The sequence below is a fragment of the Schistocerca serialis genome, chromosome 4 (genome assembly GCF_023864345.2).
Source record: "Schistocerca serialis cubense isolate TAMUIC-IGC-003099 chromosome 4, iqSchSeri2.2, whole genome shotgun sequence".
Classification (NCBI taxonomy): domain Eukaryota; kingdom Metazoa; phylum Arthropoda; class Insecta; order Orthoptera; family Acrididae; genus Schistocerca; species Schistocerca serialis.
In genome coordinates, this window is record NC_064641.1 from 863,701,929 (window position 1) to 863,723,029 (window position 21,101).

Consider the following 21,101-nt stretch of genomic DNA (forward strand, 5'->3'; position numbering starts at 1 on the left):
ATGATTACATCAACTTTCTTTGAATGGATAATGATTTTTTTTTTTTTTAATTTGTTAAGGCCCTCTTAAACGAGCAAACTTGTCTGTAGAGTTGATTCTTACCCAGCCATGGATGTGTCAAACAAGCCTGTACATTTAAAGCCTGTCAATTTTACCTTACTTTTGAACAGAAGCTTTTTACATGTGCTGTATTTTGGCACTAGTGTGAATGGCTACAAATGCAGATAAAGCATTTTTGGAGCACAGAGAGCTGCATCAAACCACTCTTTGGACTGAAGACCACAAAAAACAACACTGACTCTGGCACTGAATTTAAAGAAGAAGAAAACAAGACACTGGTCCATGGAATGGTTTAAAATGAGAGAGAAATATACAACTGAAAACTTGTTAGTCGGAATGTTACATTCAGAACCTGATGATTACATCAACTTTCCTCAGATGGACAGTGAAACATTCAATAACTTGTTTAGCCTTACTTTGCCCTTGCATTGAAAAATAAGACACAAGTTTTCGGAAATTTATTCTCTTCTACTTATTCCTCTAAGACAGTTCATTATAATACCACAACGTAGGAACATATAGCCCACATCATCCATGGAAGAACCAGAGAACTTTGATTTCTTTTATTTCATTCCACTTCCACTTGTATGTGACTTTATGCATAAATACTGATTCTGTTCATAAGCTTTTCATGTGTAATATATGGCTGGGAAAGATGCTACACCTCTACCATTTTGGTAACTGTCAGTGCTATTTTGTTTTTATACTTGACTGCAGTTTCTGTGGTTGTGAAAACCCACAATATAATGAGATAAATTGTAATAAAACAATTTTTCACTAAACATATGTGGCAGAACATCATTACAAATAATGTCTGGCATCTTGTAAAAATTTCCATTAATCAAAATTTCTGGCAAACGCTTCAAACATGATATACGTTGACAAAAACATCAAAAAGCACTATACATGATCAAGTATTTGGCAAGCATAGTTAAGTTTTACAAAATGTTTGACAGTTTATGGGGAGGCTTTAGGAAATGGGGAGAGTTCAGAAAAGTCACCCCGAGTCCCAGGTCAGGGGAGACGTACCAGACGGGATGAGGAGGAGAGGCTGATTCAGTCTTCCCCTGCTGCTGCTTGGTGAGTAGATTTGTTATCTATCTAATTACATTATATTTTAAAAAACTGATTATTTTCATAGATATTTTAAGTATAGTGTAATACAATTTTTACTAAAGATATCAGAAAACATAAACTACTGAAAAAATTATGTTTATCCTTGTAAAAGAATGCATCTACTTTTACAACAATAATATGGAGTTTTTTAGTAAAATTCTTACGTGTTTGGGACAACATCAATATATGACAAAACTACTTAATTTTCAACTGTTATCACTGGCAGTCTTCATCAAGGTCAGAAGAAGCATCACAGTAGTTTTATCACATCATCATGTGGTCACACACCCAAATGAGTTTTATTGAAACAGACTCCACCTGTGAAAGCTTACGCTTTCATAATATAAGGAAACTAGAACAAAATGTAGTATTCTCTTCTGGAGTTCTAGGTACATCTTCACTATATATACCCACTAATGAAGTTTGTAACAAACAATGCAAAGTTTGAAAATAAGTACTGATATCCATATTTATAAATGTCCAACAGGAAGCAAAGAAAATTTTTAATTTAACTTTTCAATGACTTCTTCTCTAAAGATGAATTTTTAATAAAAATCAGTAGCATGTATTGTGTACAACAAAAAGATGTTTACTGTTGTTGTCAGATTTAAGTATCTTTTACTACAAACATAAGTAATGTCAAAGAGCGATATGCTTCATTTTTATTAAATTTAAGCCACTGTCTTATTTTGTAATCTGTAAGTGATCAGTAGATACTCATCACACAACAAATCTGTAGTCTGTAAATGAACTCATTTAGAGCATTACATAAAAATCTTGCTAATGTTCAATGGAACATGTTATCAGGATGAAACACTTCACACAAAAATAATATAAAACAGTTGTAATATCTAAAATGTAAAACTGCTGGTATATTCTTACCTCCCTGTTGTGTCTTAACCAACACTGGAGCAGAAAGTGGTCCAGGACCAACACTTGTGAATGCTTGCACACGGATAGTGTAGATTGTATGTGAGATGAGATCACTGATTGTTGTCAACTGGTTGTTGTCCACCAATTGTGACTGCCAGGATGCCATTGGTTGATTTGGTGTTGTTGTATAGTAAACCTTATAACCCTATGGAACACAGCAAAATAGTCTCTGTTTATGAGTCAGTTTTCAATGAATTACTCTCACAAGTTTGGACAGTGAAGGACAGCCATTCATGTTATTCATTTTCATTCCTGACAGAGTCCAATTATAAAAAATTAATTTTAGCATATCACTAAGCTAAAATATAAACACCACATATAAAATATCCTCACACACCTCTAATCCTCCAACCTATACCTACCTGGACTGGAACAGCTGTACCACATCCTTTGTCAGGGCTTTGATTATCTATCATCACACCCTGAAATTAGGGGCATCATGCACAAGATCCTTCTCACCCCTCCTAAAGTGGTGTTCTGTTACCCACCCAACCTCCACATCCTAGTTCATCTCTAGGCCACTCTAATTACCCAATCCCTTGCCACAGGGGCCATGTACCTTGGAAGACCAAGGTGCAAGACCTGCCCAATCCACTCACCCAGCACTTCCTGTCCCAGGCCTGTCACATGCTTATCCTACTCCACCAGAGGCTGGGCAACCCGTGAAAGCACCCATGTCATATACCAGGCCTGCTGCAATCACTGCTCAGCTTTTTATATTGTTATGAGTACCAACCAGCTGTCTACTAGGATGAATGGCCACCAGCAAACTGTGGCCAAGAGCAGAGTGTATCATTCTGTGGCACAACATGCACTTGAACACACTTGAGTTCACTGGCTGCTTCATACTGAGTGAGATGGTGCAGTGGTTAGCACATTGGCCTCGCATTTGGGAAGACGACAGTTCAATCCCGTGTCTGGCCATCCTGATTTAGGTTTTCCATGATTTCCCTAAATCACTTCAGGCAAATGCCGAGATGGCTCTTTTGAAAGGGCATGGCTCACTTCCTTCCCCATCCTTTCCTAATCCGATGAGACCTTGCTGTCTGGTCTCTTCCCCCAAATTAACCTCCCCCCCCCCCCCCAACTCCGGACAACCAGCTGCTTCACAACCTATACCATCCGGATCTTCCTCTCCACCACCAGCTTTCCTGAGCTGCACAGATGGGAGTTATCCTTAGACCACATTCTCTGCTCCCAAAACCATACCAGCCTCAACCAACATTGTCCCCACACTCTCCACCCAACTGTTTCTGCCCCCCTGTCCTATCACCCTCCTCATCCCCTCACCCACACTGTGAGCTGTTCTCTGCCAATGCAGTTAACAGTCTCTTCATCTTACTTGCTCCTCTCCTTCCTACTCCCTGTTCTCCCCCCCCCCCCCCCCTCCCTCTCCCACAGCCTTCCAACACTGTACCTAGCAGCCCTGACCTGCCAACTCTAGTCCTTGCACGTTCCACCAGACACTGCTGTTTCCTCTTCTCTGACCAATACCCTGCTGTCCTTCTCCCTTCCCTGGCCCACTCCAGAGTGTTGCTCCCATTTGATGCATTTCAGTTGCATTCTTGTCAGAGCAGCCGGAACCAGTGGACATGTGTGTGTGAGGTGTGCTTGCTTGGGTGAAAGTGTATGTGTTTTTCTTTCCTGAAGAAGACTTTGGTTGAAAGCTAAATGTATACCAGTCTTTTCATTGTGCCTGTCTGCAACTCAATGCATCATCTTTATGGCAAGCAGCAATCACACTTTTCATAACACTGATGATATTCCAGCTTCGACTTTCGATTGTTTAATCTAAAATAACTTACCACAGCCAATAAGTGGTAAATATTATTATTATTATTTCCTTCACTTTCTCAGACGTTTAGTCCGGTTAAAAATGGAGTGACGCGGACCTTGATCAAGTGTCACTTCCTTTTAACTGTACGGTATGTGTTATATTGCATTTAGGAACTTTCGGGTAATTGAACATGTATCAATAATTACGGATTTCTGTAGTTGTATATATATATGTTTGGATGTAGCTGTATTGCATTGATGTACTGGTGGATATTGTGTGGTATGACTCCTGTAGTTGATAGTATAATTGGTATGATGTCAACTTTATCCTGATGCCACATGTCTTTGACTTCCTCAGCCAGTTGGATGTATTTTTCAATTTTTTCTCCTGTTTTCTTTTGTATATTTGTTGTTTGGGTATGGATATTTCGATTAGTTGTGTTAATTTCTTCTTTTTATTGGTGAGTATGATGTCAGGTTTGTTATGTGGCGTTGTTTTATCTGTTATAATGGTTCTGTTCCAGTATAATTTGTATTCATCATTCTCCAGTACATTTTGTGGTGTATACTTGTATGTAGGAACGTGTTGTTCTAAAAGTTTATGTTGTAAGGCAAGCTGTTGATGTATTATTTTTGCGACATTGTCATGTCTTCTGGGGTATTCTGTATTTGCTAGTATTGTACATCCGCTTGTGATGTGATCTACTGTTTCTATTTGTTGTTTACAAAGTCTGCATTTATCCATTGTGGTATTGGGATCTTTAATAATATGCTTGCTGTAATACCTGGTGTTTATTGTTTGATCCTGTATTGCAATCATGAATCCTTCTGTCTCACTGTATATATTGCCTTTTCTTAGCCATGTGTTGGATGCGTCTTGATCGATGTGTGGCTGTGTTAGATGATACGGGTGCTTGCCATGAAGTGTTTTCTCCTTCCAATTTACTTTCTTCGTATCTGTTGATGTTATGTGATCTAAAGGGTTGTAGAAGTGGTTATGAAATTGCAGTGGTGTAGCCGATGTATTTGTATGAGTGATTGCCTTGTGTATTTTGCTAGTTTCTGCTCGTTCTAGAAAGAATTTTCTTAAATTGTCTACCTGTCCATAATGTAGGTTTTTTATGTCGATAAATCCCCTTCCTCCTTCCTTTCTGCTTAATGTGAATCTTTCTGTTGCTGAATGTATGTGATGTATTCTATATTTGTGGCATTGTGATCGTGTAAGTGTATTGAGTGCTTCTAGGTCTGTGTTACTCCATTTCACTACTCCAAATGAGTAGGTCAATATTGGTATGGCATAAGTATTTATAGCTTTTGTCTTGTTTCTTGCTGTCAATTCTGTTTTCAGTATTTTTGTTAGTCTTTGTCTATATTTTTCTTTTAGTTCTTCTTTAATATTTGTATTATCTATTCCTATTTTTTGTCTGTATCCTAGATATTTATAGGCATCCGTTTTTTCCATCGCTTCTATGCAGTCGCTGTGGTTATCCAATATGTAATCTTCTTGTTTAGTGTGTTTTCCCTTGACTATGCTATTTTTCTTACATTTGTCTGTTCCAAAAGCCGTACTTATATCATTGCTGAATCCTTCTGTTATCTTTAGTAATTGGTTGAGTTGTTGATTTGTTGCTGCCAGTAGTTTTAGATCATCCATGTATAGCAAATGTGTGATTTTGTGTGGTTATTATTATTATTATTATTATTATTATTATTCACTTGAAAATTAAGTAGTGTGTATGTACACAAGAAAGTTTCTCACAGTGAAAATATTTCATGCTCTCCTCTCCTTTCTGAATATACACGGTTTAAATGCTTGGCAAACAAAATCATAAAGCCACACTCTGTGGATTTTATTTATTACTAAATGAAACTTGTAATGGCCACCCAGTGTTATATTATTTCAGTTTTGATATGTAAATGTATGGCAATCAACTCAAATCCACAAAAGTGGTTCATTGAAATGGGCTCTTATGATGCTGGCCATCATCTGAATCAATTTATTACTCAACAAAGTGAAGTGGTACTGTTGCCACAGTGGCAGCACTGTTGTGTTAATGCCCAAGAAAGATGGAGGGGCGAAGTAGAGCAGTAGGTACTGACAGACACTCCTGTGTTCTAATGTGATGTTCACTGTCATGTTCATTCGTTAAGCCTGTATCTATTTTGTTAACCCAATCAAACATCACTTTGCGAGTGCCACTTGTCTAAAAGAAATGGAGTATATAAATGTGCTGTTCCAATTTAGTCAACTCTGTGAAGCAAGATTATCAGTGTCTTTGCAGTATTTTTATTTAATAGAAAGCGGAGGCAATCGAAAAAGTGATGTTTAAAATTTTTTATCTGTATTACTCCTGCCAAATCGTGCACATTATGGAAAATAACTGCCCAGTGATCACAGGTTGAACATTATTGCAATCAAACATTTTGGGAACTACTAAATGGGTAATCAACATAAAGAATGTGTGTCATGCTCTAGACTTTTGAGTATAAAGACTAATTGGTTCTCCTGACGAGTGGTGTAGCACAGGGGAATGAAACATGTACCTGAAAAGCAAGAAGTTGTTTGATTGAATCACATCAGGTGCTCTGAAATTATTGTTTTTAAATCTGTATGAAAATTACATTATTCATTATTTTTATTTAATAAGCTGTATTTGTTTTATTTCTAATCCTTTGCCATGTGTTTTTAATTATCATATAGACTTTTTTATTTGCCCACCACCTTATGGATAGTTTCAAAGAACTTATTCTCCACTGCCCTCCCTTTCTGAGTTGCCAAATGTTTTGTCACCAGCAAATGACTGTGGATGAGAGCATTTGCAGCAAGAAAAAGTGGATATAATAATTTAAAAAGTAGCCAACTACGAAAGATAATATGGCTGCCTGCAATTAGTGTTGTTTTGTTAGTTTTGAAAATATTTCAGCATTTGTATATATCTGATTGTCAAAGAAAGATAAAAATGTGTCAGCCCACAGGGACATATTTGATGCTCACCATCCATGTTCGCACAGCAACACAACAATGTGCACTACTTTGATTGGAGTGAGACTGTAGCTATCCACGTGACTAAGTTAGTTCCTGCTATTGTCACATTAGCACTTCCCCTTGCTGGGTAATACATAACATGTGCTTCCTTTGTAAGTAAATGTTTATTAGTCATGTTTATACAGTGTGCTAATATATAAAAATTATGAACTATGGACAATCTCCCATGCCTTCTCTCTCCAGTCATCCACTACCTCCCAAAGTCGCACAGTCCAGCCACAAAGGAGCACTACCCTCAGTATCACCCATGACTGGAACAATTGAATCACTTTCTCCAGTAGTGTTTTGACTACCTCTTATTGTGCCCTGAAATGAGGAATATCCTACCCTTGCTGTCCCTCCCACAGTGGTACTCCACCACCCACCAAACCCACACAACATTCTCATCAATCGCTGCTCCACCTCCGCTTCCAATCCCTTGTCTCATGGCTCATATCTACAGGCCTACACGCAAGACCTGTCCCATACATCTCCCACCACCACTGCTTGAGTCCAGTCACAAGCAGTCATGTAATCTACAAGCTAAGCTGCAACCATTGTGCTGCATTTTACGTGGTCATGATAGCCAACAAGCTGTCAGTCTGCATGGTCTCAGAAATAAAAAGTACTGGATTCCATACAAATGAAAGATCATGACCCCTCCACCTAGATCGGTTGTCCCATAATACACAGTTGCTCACAGTCTGGCCTCATTGGCCAGAGACTGTGGTAATGTGTGTGAGTTGTGTTTGTGTGAATGTGTGTGTATGTCTACTTTAGAAGACTGCCTTGTTGGTAGAAAGCTCACTTTTTTAGCAGTTGTGCCTGTCTGCAACTCAACATCTCCACTACATGAACAGTAGCACTCTATCCTTATCATAAAATTATTAACTATATACTTTGTTCACATTGTGGTATAAAATCACCTTATTTATGAAATGATGTATTCTCAGTAACAAATTTCAGGGTCTTCAAACTAGTAAGAAAGAAATACACATTCTTAATCCCATATCGTAGTAGCTAATTTGAATCTAAGTGGGAAAAAAAAGAGATACAGCAGAGATTAATGTATTTTAGATACAAAAACTGTGCTTACAGTGACTTGTCCATTAGGTGTCTCAGGCTCATCCCACTGAATCACCACCGTGCTGGAACTCAGTGGCCGGACTTGGACATTCCTGGGTGCCGTCCCTGGTTCTGCACAATTGAAGACGCATACGTTAAGAACAACATAGCAAACACTCCTGTCATGCAATCACCTCTACACATTGATGGTCCCAGAAATAAAAAGTACTGGATGCAATACAAATGAAAGATCATGACCATTAGCAAGATGATTATTCAAATATGCAATAATAATTGGTAAAATTAAAACAAGTGCAGAAAACACAACATTTAACTGTGCAGCATCGGCAAAAGCAAAAACCAGTAACAACAGCAACAGAGATACCACAAAATCTCAAACAACTATTGGGTAGATAACGTATTAAATGTAACCAAAAGCTTTAAGAACAGTAAAGATGACAGATTGGGATATTATTGATGAGAAACAGGAATAACTATAGTGTTTACATTCACAAATCATGGCCACAGCTCTAGAACACACTAATTAGCAAGTAACATATCCTATCAAAGCTTAACTACGAAAGAATAAATCTGCACTTTGGGCTTCATAGGTGAAAGCAGCAAAATACTTTGTTTCCTTTTAGTTCATACCTGAATTTGCACCATGCTCTGTTTTCATCCTCCTCATTTTTTTCTTTGTATTTTCATTCTCTCTTTCTCACTCTCTGTCTCTCTCTGTCTGCATTGCCTATACAACTGTAGTAATAACATCTCTTTTCTGAAGGGCGCAGATAATGTATTAAACATAACCAAAAAATTTAAGAACAGTAAAGATGACAGACAGAGATTTCTTACTAAGTTGGATGCTATTTCTGTTTCACTTTCACTGCTCCCATCTCCCTCTTTGAATGACTTCTAATGTTATTCTTCCAACTCTTCCCTTATGACATGCTGCTTGTGGAATGTCACTCTTCATCAACATCTACTTTCAAATTTTTATATCAACATGTAGTTAATTTCAATGTTTACAGGAAAACTAGTAGTGACACCTTTGTTAATAATCGTAATTTTGGGAACCATAAAGTAACAAAAAACTGAAACCTTGAGAAATATGAGGCGCACAGAAAAGGAGTAGTATCTCTTGGAGAAGTGACTTTTTAAAAGTAAGAGTTGAACAGCATATCCTGATTTCATATACACTTCTTGGAAGTAGTAGTAGATCATCTTAAAATACAAAGCATCTTGCTTCACTATTCAAACATCTTTCTGCTACTAAACTTTTTTGCTTTTGATGCATTGATAACCTCATTATTGAGTGGTAAGCAGATGCTCCTTTGTCCCTCAAAAATTGTTAGTTATTTGTACTTGACTAAAACAATATGAATAAATATCTACTTAGAGTTTCTCAAAATGGATGTATAAGTGTCCAAATAATTTATCCAAAGTATGTTACTAATATCAATAGTACACTATTAGTTTTGGTTCAGCCCTGTTATACATAAAACCGTGCGGTTAAAGGCGCTGCAGTCTGGAACCGCAAGACCGCTACGGTCGCAGGTTCGAATCCTGCCTCGGGCATGGATGTTTGTGATGTCCTTAGGTTAGTTCGGTTTAACTAGTTCTAAGTTCTAGGGGACTAATGACCTCAGCAGTTGAGTCCCATAGTGCTCAGAGCCATTTTTGAACATAAAACCAAAACAGTCAAACCTTTATCTGTTTCACATGCAATTAATCAGATTTCATGTGACTCAAACATTGTTAAATTGGACTAACTACACTCCATGTACCACATCATTTCACAACACAAATCAAATTCAGAAATGTTTACTGAGATAGACAATAGATCTACAACAACATCTATACTCCACAAACTACCTGTCTGGTGTCAGGTGGAGGGTACATCTGGCACAACTATTTTATACAGGTGATTTTCATTCTTCAAAAATGTCATAATGAACCATTTTAGTTGGTTTTCCTATATGTGATTACATCTCAATATCTACTATTCTGACATTTCTTTGATGATTGACAGGAGGAACTGTTTATGTACAGTGAAACAATTTCAGAAGACTGAGTTCAGTATTTTGATCTTATTTTTGGCATGTTCTGTTACTATGCATCTGTGTGCCACTGAGCAACTTTTTGTTGAGCTAAATATTTAGTGCTGACTGCTCTTGTACTTTGTAATTTGTACCTTGTCACTCTTGTGAAGCAAAAATATTTTCCTACACTTCTTAACATTCTTTATAATGCCTGTAGTCATCGAGTTTATACCAGATTTACTATCAGTGATGCCACTACCTACACTAACTGATCTGAAAAGTTTGGGTCTGTTGGTCACTAACATGTGAAGAGTTAGTTTTCTATCTGCTCAAAGTAATTTTCAAACAAGACGTTCAGAACAATCTTACATGAATCTTTGGCTGTGGCACAAGTCTTCATCATGAAGCTCCCCATTCTGTAACTAGCAACTGATTACACAGGTTGACATGGGAAACGACCTTCAAAGCTGACGTTCCAAAGCTGACCTCCAAAGTTGACGCTGCAGAAATCAAGAGTCGAGTGAGTGTGAGAGCTAAATAAGGTGCTTACACATGTTGTTGTGAGTGATATTATTTCATCAAAAATTTGCTCAGGAAGGCAATGTGTGAAGAGCCCATATATATTTTGTTCCATATGGAACATACATGATAATTTGTTGACAAATAACAGAATTTATGCAAAAATCATATTTCGCTTATTTCATCATGAAGGTCTAAGATCAGAGCAAATCATTTGCACCACCCTTTATGTGGAAATGGAGTGAAGGTAAAATGAAATGTTTCAACTTCACTATTCTCATGGTATGGTGCAACGGGAAGAAGTAGTGGGATACAATGAAGAAACTTAAACAAAATCTAGTATCTGAACTTAGTTTTGCTAATCAGAACTCTACCTCTTGGTCCAGAGCTGCCAATCTCATCTCTAGCAATGTCAGTGGATACACATAAATTCTCTGAAGTCGCGGCAACTCATGTAAAAAGTGAATCTTGCTATTCCGATTGTAGTACTGAAACTAACCCAAAACCTCTTACTCAAACAGAACTTAACAATTTGATGAAAGACTTGGGACTCAAGAAAGACTCAGCACAACTTCTGTGATCATCTCTCAGTGAAAATAATGTACTTCCAAAGTGTAAAAAATCATAATAATGGCATCAGGGAAATATTGTGGAAGATGGTTTAACAGTGTTTTGCAAAAACGTCACTGGATTAATAATCAGAGCAGAAGTTCAAAATTATGACAGTAGGCAGTGGAGGTTATTTATAGATTATTCAAAGCAAAGTTTGGAAGCAGTATTGTTACATATTGGAAATGAACCAGCATCAATCCCAGTCGCATATTCAGTACACTTAAAGAAACATACAGTGCCATGAAAGTACTCCTTCAAAATGTGAAGTGTGAAAAACACCAGAGGCTTGTATGTGGTGACTTTAAACTGACTGGCACTCTTCTCAAACAGCAAACATGGTACACAAAGATGTCTTTATAAATGTGTGAGTGGGACAGTAGAGCACATCATGAATACTGGAGTCACAGAGAGAGGTCTCAGAGGAAAACCCTGATAGTGGGATTGAAGAGCATTGTGAATGAGCATTTGGTTAATCCACATCACATTTTATTGCCTCCACTGCACATCAAATTAGGACCGATAAGCAGTATGTGAAAACAGTGGACAAAACTGGAAACCATTTCCAATACCAGTGCAACCAACCCCAAATATATCAGCTGTAAAGTTGAAAAAATGGGATATTTGTTGGACTCTATATACATAAGTAGATGTGTAATGAATATTTTAAAAGCACAACTATGGAAACAGAACAGCAAGCTTAGAGAAGCTTAAAAAATATTATGCATCATTTCCTTGGCTAGAATGAGCAGCCCTATTACAGAGAAATAGCAGAAGATATGCTGCAGTATTATGAATAGGAAAGTTGATACTCTGCATTTAAAGGAGGTGCTGAGTTGCAGATAGGCACAACAAAAAGACTGTCACAAATAAAGCTATCGGCCAGTAAGACCTTCATCAACAATAGACCAAACACACACAAACACACACACACACACACACACACACACACACACACACACACACACACGAAAACTTTATTTGTGACAGTCTTTTTGTTGTACCTATTACGACTCAGCATCTCTGCTATATGATGAGTAGCAACTTTCCTTTTCATAATATTGTTAGATTCCACCCTGGATTTCAAAGCAAAGTTAGAAGATATGCTATAATTGTTTAAACAGTTAGGATGTAAAGTCTCCCAAAACCTACATTGTCTAATGTCACACATAAACAATTTTCTGGACAATTTAGCTGACACATCAGAGGAACACGGTGAACGGTTCCATCAGGAACTTAAAACTCTGGATTGTCATTACCAAGGTTGTTGGAGAATGAACATGATGTCTGACTACTGGCGGCATATCACACATGAAGGAGAAGTGACACTCAATGGGAAGAACACAGTGTTCATTCACAGGAAAACGTAAACTGAAGTAATGCCTCCATCTGATAAGTGTCCAAATCACCGCATTTGCTTCTTCTGATTTATATGTGTCTCATATTAATTTTTTATAATAGAAGGAAACATTCCACGTGGGAAAAATTATATATAAAAACAAAGATGAGGTGACTTACAGAACGAAAGCGCTGGCAGGTCGATAGACATACAAACAAACACAAACAAACACACAAAAACAAACACAATTGTGTTTGTTTGTGTGTCTATCGACCTGCCAGCGCTTTCGTTCGTTAAGTCACCTCATCTTTGTTCTTATATATAATATTAATTTTTTACCATTTTATGGTTCCATTTTACCTCTATCTGCCTGTAATTGCTTTTGGAATTCATTGGGTATATGTTTCAACGGTGGTGGTGGTGGTGATGTGGTGGTGCAAAACCCTCATGTGTTTTAGAGAAACGGGCTTCAGATTTATGACTGACACAATAGATTAGTCAGAAATTCATATTTTCTTGCAAATCCTAGACAACAAGACAAAATTTGTCGACCTATGTTACCCTGTTTGACCCACTTTTGATGCTTTTCTTTGTCCAGATTATTTCAAATTCAGATATGTAATAACATCAGTAGATATTACTGAGTTCTTTGCAGCAATAAATATGTTGCTAACAATGCCATCCAACCTATCCTTGAAACACATAATCATACCTGAATTTCACTGCTACAAACTTTCGGTTTCAGACAGCTATCTGTTTCTAATGTTACATGGCCATAGTTGCATATAATAAGAGAGGTTAATTCTGGGGCCTGCTCCTGCATTTTACTAATACTACATCAATATTCTCTCTTTTGCTCTACAAGCTACGTTAAAGCTCTCCTCCATGAGTAATGTGAAAGATCTTTCTTTGATCACAACAGGTAATTTGACACTGACTGCATGGAGGGATACTAATCTAACATTGTCCATGTACATGCTACACTCACTCTACTAACTCACTAGCTACTTTCTTTGTTCAGTGCATGCCTGACCTGATGAATGGGTCCTACAATTCTTTAGTCAATAGTGGAGGTTGAGAAACTCCCATCCCAGATCGATGCAGAATTGTCTGAGCCTCTGTTTTAGACATCCCACCCAAATCGAAATCTGAGGACTGTCATTGAGTCTTAGCAAAATGCTGCAAATAACGACCCATCTTCCACTCTGTGTGCGACAATAGCTGCCAAGTATCTAAAGGAGCTGAGTATGGCCTCAAAACCCAATCATCATTCATACCGATGTGAGATATTATTTTCAGGCTATCTTAGACAAGACCTTCCTACAAGCATACCAAATGCACACTGACCTACTTTCCCGACCTACCTGCTGTTTTCCTGATGGGCTCCATTACCCACCTATAAAATACATGATAACTATTGTCATAAGTATGGTGAGGAAATGTGAACAGCATTTCCTCAAATTTGTTAACATGGGTCCAGGATAGTCCTAAGAGAACAATTTCAATTGCATACTCTTAATAAACTACTTCACATGTCCCACAACATGCAAAAGGAAAACACTAATCTGAAAAAAGTGCATTACACAATATGCAAGTGAGCATTATAAGCAAAGAAAGTTTTGAAATAAGAATAAAAGCTTTTCAAAACATTCTTTACAACAAACTTTTATCTTTTGTAACAGCCATAAAGAAAACAATAAATTGTTAATCTCATATGAGAACACCTATGCCTCATGGCTTCGTAGGTATTCAGATAGTAACATAGCAAGAGATGTGTATAATGTGCTCATATATCTGGAGCATAGAAAATATGGTAATAACCACAGATGATAAGAAACAAGCTCAGTCAGTGATTCTCACTGTCTTTTACTTGATTCCGCAGTACCATCACTCAAGCTAACACTGCCTTTCTCTACTCAGAAATTCCTTCTCGATTTGTCCCCATCTCCCTGTGATCTATTATGTGAGTTCTATTTTAGTATGATGAAAAAAAGAAAAAAAAGAATTCGTTTAATGAAAGAAGACATTAGTTCAATCTTATCTCCCCCCCCCCTCCCCCTTTGTTTCCTTCAACAAATGCGTAGCAGTATTTCCACAAAGATGTCATCATGTTATGGTGTACCTGCTCAAAGTAACTTAGCAATAAAACACAAGCACACACAAGCAAAAGCAACACATGCAGACCACATTAATGAAAAAGTCTCCAACTTACTGCCACCTCCATAGGAAGAATCAGCTAGAAAGGCAAAATAAAATTTCAATTAATCTATTGTGTATAAAGATGGGGCTACAAGTTTGTGGACTATTTAGTTATATTCTCACAATATCACAAACTTATATAATCAGTATTTGAGAGTTTTAAACCAATATTTCACTATTATTATTTGACAATTAAAAACAAAATTTTTATGTCAAATTTTCAGGAATGTTGACATGCAATGAGTTATTAATAACAATGTAACACTGTTGACAAAAAATGAAATTAGTTAGTAAGTGACAACTGTTATATTCTAAAACTCAGAGTGCAGATATTTTATAAAGTGCACATTGCAGTGCTGCTGAACTGGTGAATACCAAGCAGGAAAATAATTAAATCATTGGATGAAGAAAAAATTAACAACATACCAGATTGGTGTGGTACGGCATCTAACACAGGTTAAAGAGTTTTTAACCTACTTGTGAGTGCTATGAGAGAATGAAAGGCATTGTGAGATGAAATTACAGTGACATCAAAGCAGTGATATAATAGTGGATACTTAAGTGCTCGACATAGCACACACTACCAGCATTTAGATTCAAAGAGGGTTGGAGACAAAAAGCAGCTAAACATTTACTAATTTGCTCTCTCTCATTTGCGCAACACCTCACAAACAGTAAGACTACACATTAGAAAATTACAACTTACATCCATCGATTAGATTCCAAGTTTGAGATAAATGCCATCCATCGAATAGTTTCCGAGATTGGGCATGAAAATTGAAAAATTAGCTCTTCAAAAATTGCAAATAAAAATGACGCAAATTTTAAAAAATTCTCTTCTTAAGTCAAAAAATACTAGGGTACAAAAAATCTTACAAAAATTTTCAGTTTTAGCTAAACAAGACTACTGTTAAAAACTACTGTTGGCATGAAAAAATTTCATTGAAAGGATTATGAGTTATGTAAATTTTTGTGTGGAGTAGTTAAGAGTCGCAATATTTGAAATAAACACGGCTGGAGGAGAGAAGACGTTGTACTATTTGGTTCTGTTGGTCATATGAACTGGGATAAAACTTTTTTTTTAAGCACACTCATTTACATATTTTGTCTGAATATATTGACTATAAGCCACAGATACCAGAAAGCAAATTATAGTACAGCACCAAAGGAAGGAAATTGCTAACGTTAGTTTGAGAGAAGCAGCAACATTTTCATAATCTCTAACTTGAAGCAGAAAACTAACAATCAGAAAGGAATGTATGAAGAAGAATGCGTGTTAAATATTTCTGTCATTCTGTAGACATAACTGTATTATTTTGTCACATTTAATTTATAACTTGTTCCAAATTATGCAGTAATATATGGATAGAAGTGATATGAAATCCTGCATGCCCTACTTCTCTCTCTCTCTCTCTCTCTCTCTGTGCATGCGCACATGCACCACGCACTTGAATGTGCACAGAATGTGTATGCATACATGTGCTCATGCCTGTGGAAAAAAAATAAATAAACACACACACACACACACCTATTATGCAAAAATATAATTTCTTCTAAGGAAAACTGCACTAAATCTGTCTCCTATTCTAGATAAGTTATATAGTTCTTTCATCAGGGTGGAGTAAGGGAAAGGTGGAGAAGGTCACTCAGATCCCAAAACGAGAGGGACCTATCTGCTGTGAGGACTTGGGTGGCCAAAATGTGATAAAACTCGGCCTCCCTCATCCTCACAAGGTTCGACAGTTCAGAAAACTATGTATACATTTCTTTCATTTTTAATTTATCTGTATATTTATCTATTGATCTGTACATATTGTATAATGGCAAGAAAATTAATGCAGAGGTAACTAAGTAAAAACTGAAATACTTCAATACAAACATCCTTTATTCAGTTTGTAAAAGAAGATACTGTTCATTTGGGAATATAATGCAAAAAATATGATGCATATTGAAAAAATGAGAAAAGATATGAATCGCTGTTTTTAATTAATGGCATTATATTAACATGTAAGCATGCTCCAGGAAAATGTATTATTTGCAGTAAGGACTTGTCCCTTTCCATGTATTCTTTTCATCACAGCCTATTAAAAAAGCAATTCTGATTTTAGAATTCCATTATTTATGTCCACTCAGTTGCTGGGTAGACAGTGAAGCATCAAACACACAGTGAGAAAGAGAGTGAGTGAATATGTGTGTGTGTGTGTGTGTGTGTGTGTGTGTGTGTGTGTGTGTGAGAGAGAGAGAGAGAGAGAGAGAGAGAGAGAGAGAGAGAGAGAGAGAGAGAGAGATTATTTATTTAGAGTAGCTGAACATCTTCCTTAACATAATCAGGTGTTCACAGCGACCAAACCTTACAGTATTCACAGAATATGTAATGGAAACATACGCACAGTTGAATCAAATAATTAACTATTAACAAATGAAAACCCACTTGTCTCGCCTGTTGTGACAACTGCTGGGGCACTGGGCGGTCCACGGCCAATGTTGTTCACAGCAATGACGAAGAGCTCGTATTCTGTGTAAGGACTAAGTCCCCTCACAGTGTAGTACATTGTTATAATGCCAGAGATTTCACTGTATGCTTGGTTGGCATACTTTGGTTTGTACTGAATTACATAGTATTGAGGATCTTCTGGATTGCGATATTTCCAGGACAGGCGAACCGATGTGGCTGTGACATCTGACACAGTGACATCTGTTGGTGGTCCTGGAAGAGCTGCAGGTTAAGAAAACTATCAGAATGAAGGCCTAAATTTCAGCACACTGACAAATTAATGGACCTTTTGTTGCATAGCTGTATAGGTACACGGTTTTTTAATAAATTATCTCTATACTCCTGAAGATAGGAAATAAAGAAACAGTCTTCACACAAGACAGAAACGACAACATATTCATGTTCCTTATCCATTTACTTCTCAGCACACCTGCGGGTGCTCCTCTCTTAGTGACTGCAAAGTAGGCATTTGTATCTGTCACATATTCATGTAATCCTGCAACCCTGATTGTTGCACATTTTCTAATTTAGAAGTTTTTCTTACTTTATAATATAATGCATTTAATTAATTGTGACACATCCTGTATAATATCAAGTTTCTTTTAAAATGACATATACTACAAAATACTTGAGAACACTCCACTTGGTATTAACAAAAAATGTTATTACAACAATATTGATGTAAGTAGCTGCCTTCCCTGAGGTATCACACTAAATTACAGTTTTGGAATTTTTTATGTAACATCTAAATGAGGCATTAAATACAGACTAAATTACTTACTCTGTACTTTCACACTTGTTGTTGCCTCTATGACACCTAGTGCACTAGCAGCAACACATGTATAATTTGCTGATTCTTGTATGTTTGTAAGCTCCAGCACATTTTTACCAATTGGTAATTTGTCATCTGAAGTAATGTCTTTATCAAGACCTTTACGCCACTTGACATAAGGCATTGGTGATCCAACAGCAACACACGTAAGCTTGAGGTCTGCACCCAACATCACCTCCTGGACCTCTGGTGGAGGGATTGAGAACTGTGGAGGCACTCGACGGACTGGAACAATCCAAAATTACTTATATAGTACCTGATTAATAATGTTTCAAATATTACAGTTAATACTGAACAGTCCAGTGTTACGGGTCTTGTAAACATTTGAAACTTCACCACTTTTGAATGATACAAATTTATTCACTACTATGCTGTGGGTGTAACACTTGTTACAAAAAATAAATATATGTGAGGACAGATCACTACTCATCCAGTAGAAGATGTGCACAACAATGGATAGTCATGTACGATGGATGATAACCAATTACTTATCCTTTATGCATGCCTATCCAATTCATTATCTCTTCTGGTTGTTGAATACTGATTAGACACACACACACACACACACACACACACACACACACACACACACACACACACAACCTGCTACCCATGGCTGCATTCGCATGTCAGTAATTTTGTTATTATGAGTGATGGTGAGTTACGTAACTATTAGGGTATCTGCCCCAGGTGACGACAATTTCAGGGGACACTAAATTCATATTCACAAAGCGCCTAGCATTCAGTGTACATTGGTCTGTCGATTATTCATATGATTTTGTAACACAGACCTGTTGCTTTCTGAACACATTCTAAGTTGATTTTGGGACAAATCATAAGTTGATTTTTGAATGTGTGCATAATATGTCTGCCAGGAGAATCCCCATCGCATCTAGAAATAAAAGCTTTCCCATGGTGTTATGTGTGTAAATGAGGTGGGTAAAAATGACCATTTGTGCCAAAACAACCACATTTACTTGACATGTGTTACAATTGCTGCAATATCAGAAAGGCCTATTTCATTTTATCTAGCAGACAGCGTCAAAACAGATGTAATCAAATCAAATCGAGAAACCACACCAGTCATGGGTACTATATGTATTAACAGCATTTTCAGTATTAGACAACGAAATTTTGAGTTTTCATGCAGCAAAATGTTGAACGAAATTTGATGAGGTAATAGATTCTTCCACTGAAAGTAAAGCACACCATGTAAAACTGTAGCAAAATTAGAGAGGAAAAAATACTGGGACCTTAGGATTGAAGAAATGTGTACTGTTTTGCTAGTCTTGTCTTTACTGGTTTTTGCGTTTACTATATTCAATTTTATATCAACAAAAGAGAAAGTTATTAGCTAACAGGCAATAAAGAGCACAAATTTTATGCAGTGTACTTAAACTCCCAGTTACAAATAATCCCACTAAGTATTAAGTTTGAGGTTGTTTTTTTTTAAGGGGGATAAGGATCTCAAACCGGCCAACTAGAAGCAGGAGAGGCACCACAGGACATTTTAATTTCCACTGTCCTGAATATAGGTTTTATGGATACCATTACAAAATATACACATTTGAATTCCACAGAGCAAAATACAGTGATGTGTATAGAAAAATGCTGTGTGAAGAGGCCTGGCACTACACTTTGGCACACGTTTTAAGTAACATGTCTTACATTTCATCGAACATATGTTTTATGTATCAAACCCTTCAGGAAGGTGCCCACTACAAAATGAACATATTTTAGAAAATTCGATTTTTTAAAAATTTTTGACATCCTATCTCAAACACTCGAGAGAGGGAGGGAGGGAGGGAGGGGGGAGCACCACTATCAAGTTTTTGCACTTGCTTGATAACACCACGTAGAAAGAATTTAAAGATTTAGTTGACAATGAAAGAGCAAAAAATTACAAAAGTGACAGATAGGATTCATTGTTCCGACATCAAAAAGCATTTTGTGATAAATTTGCAGACATGAAGGATATGATGAAATTGATGGTATGAGTAGTAAATTTTCTGAAGTTGCACACATTATTCCACTGTCGGTTGCAACAGTTTTCTATGGAGTTGTACATAGAATAATGTAAAGTACATCGGTTACATGAAGGGGCATACCTACAAAAAATTTCTGATTTCAAACCCACTATTGTTGAATTTCTGAAGGAAAAAGGAAAGCAGTAACAAAAATTAGAACATCTGGAATAGACAGCAGACACTGCATTTTACATGGACTTGTCTGCACATTGCCCACAATAAGCTGTTGCAAGGTGTGAAACAACTTATTTCTGATCTGATGGGGAAGCATTTAAAAAGAAGATCACATTGTGGAAGAGACAAAGTTTGGCAAAAAACACTGTCTAATTCCTTAAGCTCAATGGTATCAAAGAAAACATGGATTTCGAATAATTAATTATGACCTTGAAAGAATTACAAAGATAGTTTGCTAAACATGTTCCGGACACTGCCCTTCTTACATCTACCATTTCAGTTTAAAGTGCCCCTGAGCATGTGCAGATGGAACTGATTGATCTGCAATGAAATTCCTGTTTAAGAGAGAAATTATTTTATGATATAACTATACATGAGGTATAAACTGTTTTCCTCAGGACGAGTTTCCACATCTCCTTAATTTCGATCAACATACGTGGGTGAAAGGGTTTTTTTGATTATGAAACTAAATAAGTTATGATTATGTGGCAACCTGCGTTTGAAAATTTATGAATCTGTCTGCACCTCTCTCTATACCGACACTTTGTAGCAGATAAAAATTATGTCTTCAGCACACAAAAATACCTAATTAAATAATATCTAAAATTTGTTTTGTTTGTGATCTAGATTACTGACAAATATGAAACATAAAACTAAGTTACATGCAGTGTGACTGCATTGCTATCTGTAAGTGCTGCATTTGCTGCTTCTTTCACTTTCCCATCCTCATGCTCAGACAACATGGTACGGAGGTAGGGGGAAGTGTGCAGCCAGATGGGAGAGCTATGCACGCATGCAAAAACACTCCTTGCATACCAAATTTTGGCCATTCCTGGGGTAAGTGGATTCTGTTAAATTTATAGGATTAATTCTACATGAAAATTTCAACTG

General features: G+C 36.9%; 1 protein-coding gene across 1 annotated transcript in view; it reads right to left on the bottom strand.

The window, feature by feature from the left end:
• Positions 1-21,101, bottom strand: part of LOC126473517 (tyrosine-protein phosphatase Lar) — a 591,250-nt gene that overhangs the window by 97,873 nt on the left and 472,276 nt on the right. The window contains exons 5-9 of the mRNA XM_050100619.1: positions 17,959-18,234; positions 17,115-17,399; positions 14,697-14,720; positions 8,007-8,107; positions 2,059-2,254 (exon numbers count right to left, since the gene is read on the bottom strand). Of these exons, the coding sequence (XP_049956576.1) occupies positions 2,059-2,254; positions 8,007-8,107; positions 14,697-14,720; positions 17,115-17,399; positions 17,959-18,234 (882 nt within the window). The remainder of the gene's footprint in view (positions 1-2,058; positions 2,255-8,006; positions 8,108-14,696; positions 14,721-17,114; positions 17,400-17,958; positions 18,235-21,101) is intronic.